This window comes from Epinephelus fuscoguttatus, linkage group LG12 (assembly GCF_011397635.1).
Source record: "Epinephelus fuscoguttatus linkage group LG12, E.fuscoguttatus.final_Chr_v1".
In the NCBI taxonomy this organism is placed as follows: domain Eukaryota; kingdom Metazoa; phylum Chordata; class Actinopteri; order Perciformes; family Serranidae; genus Epinephelus; species Epinephelus fuscoguttatus.
The window spans coordinates 24,990,971-25,001,237 of NC_064763.1; the positions used below are offsets into that span (position 1 = coordinate 24,990,971).

The 10,267-nt window shown below is 40.7% G+C and overlaps 1 protein-coding gene across 3 annotated transcripts in view; it reads left to right on the forward strand.

The window, feature by feature from the left end:
- Positions 1-9,962, forward strand: part of lrch2 (leucine-rich repeats and calponin homology (CH) domain containing 2) — a 47,719-nt gene extending 37,757 nt beyond the window's left edge. For all 3 annotated transcript variants that reach the window (XM_049592327.1, XM_049592325.1, XM_049592326.1), the window contains one exon: positions 767-9,962. In XM_049592327.1, the coding sequence (XP_049448284.1) occupies positions 767-886 (120 nt within the window). In that variant the 3' untranslated portion in view covers positions 887-9,962. The remainder of the gene's footprint in view (positions 1-766) is intronic.
- The last annotated feature ends 305 nt before the right edge of the window (positions 9,963-10,267 follow it).

Consider the following 10,267-nt stretch of genomic DNA (forward strand, 5'->3'; position numbering starts at 1 on the left):
TTGAGTGAACTGATCCTTTACAAAGTGATCAGGGTTAGAGAATGAAGCAGCATGCTGTTACTGTGGAAAGTCTCATTTATGTGCTTTTGTCAGCCACAAAGGTCATTAAAGGGATAGTGCACCCACAAATGAAAATTTAGCCATTATCTACTCACCCTCATGCCGAGGGAGGCTCTGGTGAAGTTTTAGAGTCCTCACATCCCTTGCGGAGATCGGCGGGGGGAGTAGCTAGCACACCTAATGGTTGATGCCGCCCCAGACAGACAGAACGTCCAAGAACACAAAATTGAATCCACAAAATATCTCCAACATGCTCATCCGTAGTGATCTAAGTGTGCTGCAGCCCCGACATAAAAAGTTGTTTCGAAAAACATCATTTGATGTGAGGACTCTAAAACTTCACCAGAGCCTCCATCGGCATGAGGGTGAGTAGATAATGGCTGAATTTTCATTTTTGGGTGCACTATCCCTTTAAGGAAAGTCCCAGGTTTACCCAAAATATTGTTACAATTATTTAATTAAACATAACACAGCCAGAGATTCAATGACAGTAACAGATCACAGAAATCTCAGAAATGAATATCAACAAATAAAACCAAAACTATCTGCATGGTTAGATTGGTTAGATACGACTACACCTAAGTAGGATTTCTTTGTAATTTGGGTGAACCAATCCTTTGAATAATGAAGGTGAGGAGAAGCCACATTAGTCACGCCTATATGTTTCTGAGTGTAACTGACGAAAGATATCTCTCTGCCGACTCAGGACAAGCTGTGTCTGCCCCACCACATCCTAGAAGAGCGTGGCCTGGTGAAGGTGGGCGTGACCGTGCAGGCTCTGCTGGATCTGCCTACATCGAAGCCCACACAACTGTCAGCCGTTTGACACGAGCCTGAATGTTGCGTCCAACCCACAGTCATCCAGCCAACCCCTCTCCCCTTCCCGAACCTACACCCCATCGCCAGGGACCAGAGAGCCCCTCAGGGTGAGGACCCAGTGGGCCGTAGGTCCTGCTTCTGCCTGACTGAAATGGGAGACAGGAGGGAGAAATACCTCTGTCTCTTTATATGATGTCAGCCACCACTCCACTTCCTGTCCATCACATTTTTACTTGTATCCTGTTCCTAATTACTGGGGTCATCCTGTATGTGTGTGGACTAGCAGTGTGACTGTGTGTTTCCTGAGCTGCACAGCTTGCCGAGAGGAGACTGAAAAGACAATGGGTCTATACAGGAGGACCTGTGCATCTCTCTCTGCATGCTCAGTGATTATTGAGCCTGCAAGTGCCAGTACTAACAACATTTCCATGCTGGTGTTGGAGACATTGGCAGTGAGGAGATGACAGACATTTGACTCACTCTTTCACTAAAGAGACCGAAGCTGCACGCTGGCCTCGCAGCCACAAACCACTGACTGACCTCAAGGGGTTCATACACTCTTGACTTTCTCTTCTCTTTGTGGAGTTTATTTCTTCCCATGAAAATTCATTTTTGAATTTATACATGTTTTTTCCAGGTTCCTACTGTCACTGCTTCTCAGCAGCCAGACGTGTTCACATTTGTTTGAGCAATCACATCACAGCTTTTTGAGGGCGAACGCAAGGTGTGCCTCAGAACAGTGTGACAATTAATATTTGCTTGAAGTCACGCTCCAGTTGATGTCTGCCTGTTTTCCCCTCAAGTGTTGTTCTGAAACATTTAAATTACTGCGCAAATCAGTACAGTAAAAAAAAAACCTCTATTAATACAAACCTGCATGCCATGACATCTGACCACTGTGACAACATGTGCTTGGCTGCGGCTCAAAGCATGACGGTCCTGTTATGTAGCTTTTTTTTTTTTTCATTGTACATTAATTTTCTGTTGTTGAAAATATTCTGTAATCCAACTTTTCTAAAGCTTTTATACTTTCCAATCATTGCCAATCATCACTGGCCATTTTTCTGGAGGTCAGAGCCTGGGTTTGCCATGTTGGGCACAAAGCAGTTAGGATTTTATTGCTGTCCGTAACCTCTGATGAAACATGTTTATACTGTATGTGTTTGTGAGTGGAGGGGTCTGAATGAAGGGGCCGTCACTCCTGCAAACCTTCCACACATTGCATGGTCCTGTCGTACAGCCAGGCCACCCCGCTCTGTGGTTTCTGATACAATTCATTATTTCAGGGAAATGAAATTATTTATGTTATTTATTCATTTGTTTTGTATTTATATGTTGTTGGTTTTGTGCATCGAAGCCCTGGCTATCAGTTCAGGTGCAGTGCAGCTGACTTTGTGTGTTTTCTGTAACAACCTGATCTACTTTATGACTCTTTGGCAAGATGTGGGGAAGTGACTAATCACCTGGTGGCTAAACTGGTCCTCTGTGACCTCTCAGCATTAGTGACAACTGTCACAGTTGATGTTTAGTTCAGTATGGGTGTTAAATACAACTATGTTCACACCATTTGTCAGTGTAGCTGACAGCAGTGTTGACAGCATGAGAGGAAAGAATAGAGGCATGATTGTTGGGTAGACATTATGCAAGAGTTGATTGTTCACAAAGGCTGAATTTATTCTTCTCTCAAAGTTCAAGACGGTATTTGTCATCTCCTCATAAAGTTACACCCTGTTTGCTTTAACCTTTTAATGTATTACATCTGTTGTATTAGGTCTTACTTAGGGATTATTATCATTTCTGCAGGGCAATGTCAGTCTCATGAGGTAATTGCCATGTTAGTCCAGACTGTAATCTTTTTAAAACTCCAACACGTTTTGGTGGGAAGAGTCTGTGTTTCCTCTCTAAATCCAGAGGGTTTTGCAGGTCCGTGAACGCAGCACAGGCAGAACTCTTCTTTTCTTCCATCAGCAGAAGTTTTGGAGTTTTTAAACAGCAGGGTGGATGATTGATTAGTCGATCCGATCACAGCTGATCAGATCAGATTGATGAATGAGAGGAGCAGCTGCTTGTGACTGAAAGCTAAGTTTTAGACCCAGCACAATAAACGGTTAAGTTTCACTTTCACAACGGCTGATGTTCTGCTGCTCCGTCTGTGCCCAGAGTGAGCTCTGCGCTGCAAGACTGTGGAACTGTGAATAACTCAACAGTATATATTTCCAATATCACTCTCAATGAACAGTCCAGCTCCAAAAATAGAAAATTAAAGCTAGGCAACAGATGAATGTGTGGGAAACCCTGCATTGTCTCACATTGCCTGTGTCTCGGCCAGAAAGTTGCACTTGAGCACACCGCAAAGACTACAGCCAATGACCAACTAGCACGGACACTGTGCATCTGCGAGAGAGGAAATAATTCTTCATACCAGACTGTAACAACAATACAACCCAATGTTGAAAAAACAAAAGATATTTCCTGTGCACTAGCGATCAATAGCACAAACAATTGCAAACTGTTTCTGCTATAGAGCTCAGTGGCAAAAAATAATCTTAAATAATATAATAAGTCTGTTTTGATCCCATGCCCTTTTGATCTTAGTCATTTGTTTGCTTTCTTCATTTGCGTTTCTCTTCTCGTATGCTGAGCTGCCAATCAGAGTGTTTTCATTTACCGACAGGCTGCCATTCAACATGCTGAATCAATCAAAAAACAACTGTCAAGTGCTGACTAGTGCCAACGATGTGGGACACATTGCAAAAACTAGGGTGACAGACACTGACTGACGGCCAGCTGTCGGCTTGGTGTGTCAGGATTCTTGACAAGCTTAAGACTTATACATATTGATAAGACATCCATGAAATGACCTCTGGCTATTGACAAAGGCTTTGCTAGTTTCTTTGATGAAGAAATAGCTAATCATGATGCAAAACCTGTTAAAACATGAAAGTGTTGTTTGTGTAGCTGAAACATCTTGGAGGGTGATGCCACTTTAACACCTTGAGAGTCTACAAATATCATCATTAAGCAGCACTGTAACATCTAAGAACATGACATATTGTGCCTTAAAGAAGGGGTATTTATTTTGTTTTTCTGCAATTTTTTTGTTTGTTGTAAAAAAACATGTGTAATGGTTTTCCTCCCTGTTCTGTTTTTTTGAAGGGATGCTCTAGATTAGCTGTAACATAAGAAGCTTCTCTGCCGGAGGGCTACAGCTTCTGACTGGCTGCTAACTGCAGGAAAATTAAGTTAGAGCTCAGTGGCAGTGTTTATTAACTCCTCGATCTACAGTGCGTAGGCAACCAAAATCTGAAAGAGCGTATTTGAGGTTTTATTCACTCTGGCATTTACTGTTAATGCTTTGAACCTCACTGTACAAAAGTCACCTGTATGTCACATGGTTGGACTTTCCAGAAGAACCTCTGCTTCCTTTAAACGGGCTCTATGATTGACTAACTTTATGCCGTCATTTTCCAAGGAAGAGATGCCATGGAGATGCCAAACAATACAGGGCTTCCAGTTTATCAGGCTTAGGGTGTAACAAAAAAAAAAAAAAAAAAAAAAAAAAAAACTCTCATGTTACATCTTTTCTGCTGCAGAAAATTCCCATCAATTTCAGGCTACTGTGGGTTATCAGGTGCTATTTCCTGTGCTGTTGAGCTGCATTTATCAAACACGCAGCTGTTTTAAGGACAGACACGTATTCATAGGGTGTGCAACAACAGACTGCATCTTACGACAGCATCTACTAAACGTGCTGACCATATTTATCACCATGTGAGCGGTTCACGTATTATCAAACAAGAGGTGATGTGAAATCTCAAAAACTGTAGCACACAGCGCTATGTTAACATTACAGAAGCTGGCTTTATCTGAAAAAGTGTCACACAGAAAAGGCATTACTGAAGGTAGCATTATAACTTCTTCAGTTTTTTTCTGTCTATGATTACAGGTTTAGAGACGATGAAGAAACAGAGCTGATGTGTAACCTACCTCAGGTTTGCTGTGTCAGACACTGGCAGTTTAGATTTGAGATACTTTTCTGATCAAAAGTGAAAGATGTTCCTGTATGCCTAAAAACATAAGCTGGCCATACCTGACTGTATGTTTTCTGTCTCATATGTTACTGCACATATTTACACACAACTACTTTGTGTTTTGCAATTGGGGAAGTGAGTTTGAATTTTAATGCATTTTGATGACAATGACACTAAATTAACTGAGGCACAAAAGGGGCAGAAAATCAAACCACAAAGAAAATATTTTGTTGCTTAATCATCGTGTGGTTCCTGCTGTGGTTTGTAATGGGATTTAACTAAATTTTCAAATAAATGTGAATAGTATGGCAAAAAACTAGCACAAACATCTTGATATTCGCTTCTGAGGCTGAACCATCTGGACCAAGTATTACCACTTATTAATGCCAGAATGTCTATGAACCTGATTTATTTTTTCAACGTAGTCGCCAGAATTAATGTTTTGGCATTGTACGTTTCTGCAAACCACGGATATTTAACATATTTAACTGCGTTTCTTTATGTTTCAATAACATTGTGGTTAATGTGTGGTTAGGTTTAGGCACAAAAACCACTTGGATATTGATAGGAAAAGATTATGTTTTGGCTTAAAACACCTGCTTTTGGTGGGACAATCATTGCTGGAAATGCTGCAAATGTCCCACTAAAAACACCTGCTGTTGGTGGCACAATTGTTGCTGGAAATGCCACCAGTGTCTCTCAAAAAAAAAAAAAAAAACACTGTTGGTGGCACAGTCACCACTGGAAATGCCAATGATTTCTGGCTAAAAAACACCCGCTGTTGCTGGCACAATCACAGTTGGAAATGCCACCATTGTCCTGCTAAAAACCCATTTTTGGTGGCACAGTCACCGCTGGAAATGTTGTTGATGTGTTACCAGCTGGTGCTGGCACTGCTGGAAATGCCAACCAGTATCCCGCTAAAACATGTCCTGTTTTTGGTGGCATATGTGCCACTGGAAAGGTTGCTGATGTCTTAAAAAATACCTGATTTTGGTGGCACAATTGCAGCTGGAAATGCTGCTAATGTCTTGTTAAAAAACACCTGATTTTGGTGGCACCATCGTTGCTGGAAATACCACCAATTTCCCATTAAAAAACACCCATATTTGGAGGCACAATCACCGCTGGAAATGCCACCAGTGCCCTGTTAACCCCCTCCCCCTGTTCTTGGTGGCACAAGTGCCACTGGAAAAGCCACAGATGTCTCACAAAAATACATCTGAATTTGGTGGCGCCACTATGAACCTTACAAATGTAACGTATTAGTGGTTTGCAGAAACATAGAATGCCAACAGAGGATTCTTCTGGCGAATGGGCTGATTATCTTCACAAAAAAAAAAAAAAATTGCAGTTACATAAAACACTTCTTCCTCAAGGTGTGGTGACTTCACCTGCTGGAAATTATGATGAGTTTCTCTCTATTGTAATGATGGGAATTAACATCTCAGTTAAACTGTAGCTGTAGGACACAGGTGAAAGTCCTTTACATGAGTCACCCCTTTTGTGTTTTTTTTTTTTTTTTTTTTTTTTTTTTCTCAGTGTTATCTCCTTGGTATCATGCACTGCATGCCTGGGCATGATATATCTCCCTCCATGCATGCAAAGGCGTTGCTTTGTTTCCTTTTTGATCCCGTTAATATTTAATCTTTTCAATTGCCTGTAGCACTTACCCTCTCACTAATGCCCACACATGATCGAAAATTCAATTTAATATGGGATGTTTAAGTCATACACAGTTACAAATAACTCCCAATACAATGCCACCTAAGTGTGCGGCTCCTCCCTCTTTCCCTTGATGTCTGTGTGAGCCAGCGCCTCAGTTACCTTCAGTTCTTTGTTAGTGAGATGACTCATTGATCTGTCAGCCAAGGAGAGCAAAACAACTGTGACTTTTGTGTGCAGTGTAACTATGTCATCAAATGTCACACTGATGCCTTACTCCTGTTTTTCCTGTTTACACCCCCGTATGTCATGATGCCCTTTTATTGTTTTACTGTAAATTAACCAAGTGCCAAATCACGAAGGTATCATTACTTCACAGCCTTCAGTGTTTGAGCAAAAGCATAATTATGGGCACTGTCAACACTGTATACAAATATCTACTACTACTGTTGAGCCGAAATGATGAAAATCCCACACACACACATACTCACACAGCTCCTGTGTAGCAGGACCTGTATCAAGACTATTCAGATGGTTTGTATTATGACTTTGAAACTGAATATGAAATATTACATACAGTTTGATTGTAAGTCTTTGTTTGAAGGACAAGTTCACATTACCTAATCTTACAACAGCAGTCACATGTCCACTTGTGCATTGACCCATTTTGTGCTGGCTGAAGTCGTTCCTCCTGTTCATACTGGAGTCAAGTGGGTTTCTTCTGAATTTACAGTCGGCTCAGTGTGAAACTTCCACAACAGTGTTTTTTTGTTGAGCAGAGTAATAGTAGTAGAAAGAGGGAATTGTGCACCAAAAAGACTGTAACTTCAGAAGATAACCACTCGATTTATCTGACTCAGACTGTTGAAACATCATATAAACTTTAGCTGAACTTTAGGATTTAACTTGAGGGGATTTCTTCAGGGCCAGTATGGCCTGGAGGAACTACTGTAGTGACTGTTATCTCTGTCGACATATACGGGCATGTGAGTAAGACAGACTTGAAAAAAGCTGAAACTATCTTTTGAAATGTTTGCCCTGTTTGGAAGAGTCACACAGAAGTGTCGGAAGTGACTTATACTCATAAAGTAATAGCTGGTTGTCATTTTTCAACATTAATGTGTGTGTTATCATCTGTGAACGTAGTGTTTTACCTCAAGAACTGTTCTATCCAGTTATTTGTTTATTCTGTTGTACAGATCGCACTAATAAATAGGTTTCCTGGCAGGTATTTTATGATGCATGGGAGCAAGTGGAACATAATAATAATAATAATAATAATAGATCTTTATTTTGCTTTTAGGGTGACACTCCCTTTGCAGCACACCTGCTATAAAAAGTAATGAACTCTGACAAATGTCATGGAAAAGTCTAACTGACGCATCATTGTTGGCGAGAAATCCACTGCAACCATCCTTTGTATCATCATAATCAGTACATCAGTACCTGTACATGGTTCACGTGTCACAGTTGTACAGTGGCCAACAAGGGCAAACGTGCTACACTGGCCTAAAACGTTTCTAATACAAGAACCGTGTTGCTGCTTCAGAAATTACGGCAATTTAAAAACAAAAATCCAACAGAAATGCAACAATGGAAAAGTTCTGCAAATGAAAAAAGTGCTGCAACGAGTCAAAAAAAACCCACATTAAGAGCAAGCACATTATAAATACAAGTGTGGAGTTAAAAACACAAAAATAAATATAAACTAGTCCATACCTATTGGTAGCTTTGTCACCTTCTACCTATGCCAATCCTCAATGCCTATGTGCAGTTTCACATAGATTGACCACGTCAGTGAGTAGAAAAACGTGAGACAGACAGAATGACTGACTGACAGAATGACACACTGACAGTTTCAGTGATTATGTACAGCATACCATACCATGACTTAGTCATACCAAAAATTAGAGAAAAAACCCCCCAACATTCGGCCACAGGGGGAGCCACAGCAATCGTTCGCATTTTAGCCATTTTTAAGCATTTTTCTGTTGTTATAGCGCCACCCAGTTGCCAATTAGAGTTAAATTTCTCCAGTCACCTTGAGCCATCCTGTTCTACATATCTACCAAGTTTAGTAAAAATCCATATGGCAGTTAGGCCTAGATAAGAAATTAGCTCTCTAGCGCCCCCATTTTGTTTGATGGGGTCAATAATGGAGGGGTCCCCTCAGATTATGTGTGGTCATATGCCTACAAAGTTGCGTGGTGATCGGTGAAACCCTTGAGATGTTATACACCTTTATGTGATGAGCCACACCCTCCGCAATATTCATTGCCTTATAGAAGCTCAGTTTTAGTAAGTTTTCCAACTTTTGCCAAGAGGGAACTTTAGATATTGGTCCCTAGATTATGTTCACCAAGTTTCATGCAGATCGGTCAAACAAAAGGAAGAGATCGATTTTTAAGTGTTTTTCAAAAAATTCAAAATGGCGGAAAATCGTATATAACTGGAAGTTATGGGTTCTAGAGGTAAATTTGTTCCTCATGAGGAGAGGCATCTCTGTGCAAAGTTTCATGTCTCTACAACATACAGGGCATGAGATATGCCCATTCAAAGCAAATTCAATCGGTTGCTATAGCGCCCCCCTTTGGCCAATTGATGTAATATTGCTTCATTCGCATCCTCCCATGACCCTCTACCACTGTGCCAAATTTCACATGGATTGACCAAGTCAGTGAGGAGAAAAACGTGGAACAGAGACGCCCACAGACACACAGACAGAGTTTTCGTCATTATATAGTAAGATAAGATAAATGCAAAATGCTGCATGCCCAGTGAACACATCAGATATTCTCCAGGCCTCTAGGGGGAGCTACATAAATCCGTTGCTTTTTTATGATATTGTAAAAGACTACGGCCAAATGTTAAAAAGAATACGTACCCTTTTATGTCACCTCTATACTTCACTTCTCTTCTAAAAAAACAAGTCAAACAAACACGCTCTCTCCAGGTCGCCTGGAAAGTTTTGACTTTGATTGCACATTTTTTCGATTTTCAGGACATTTCCGTTGTCGCATTCGTTTTGGATTTTCATATGTGTTTTTGAATTGACATTGTTTCTGAAGCTGCAGCACTTTTCTCCAGATGAAAATGTCTCTGGGCCATTGTAGTGTGTTTGCTATTGTCAGCCACTGAATAACTGCCATCAGATTTTTGTCTGTTATGATTTATCACTTGCCATCTCATCCAAAGAAAACAGTGAAACAGTGAGTCTTGTCTACAATGCTACACTGCCAAGAAAATTCAAACGTATGTAAAGAAGCTTTTTGTATCTCCAAACAAGTCAAATGCATGCAAGAAGACCGAGTGGCTGAAGCTGAACCTCTGTACATATCATCTGTATAAATTCCAGGGATTTCTTAAAAAAAAAACAAAAAAACAACATGGTCAATATTAAATAAAGTGAAATTCTTTGCAGCTCAGTCTGTCCTGTCGTTACATGCGTCTCAGACTCTGACAAGTGGTGCGCCTTTGATGGATGTCTGCCGATGATGCAGTAATTTACTGTGGAAAGACACCAGCTCATTGTGTGGAGAACTGTAATTGCAGGGGCTACCCTGGGTACCACCCAGTTTCCTCAGAGGTGTGATCACATTTACGTGCAAGATTAAACAAACTGCAAAAATATGCAAATTGTTGTTATAAAGTCATAGTCATGACACGTACATGTACAGCAATGGATGTGAATC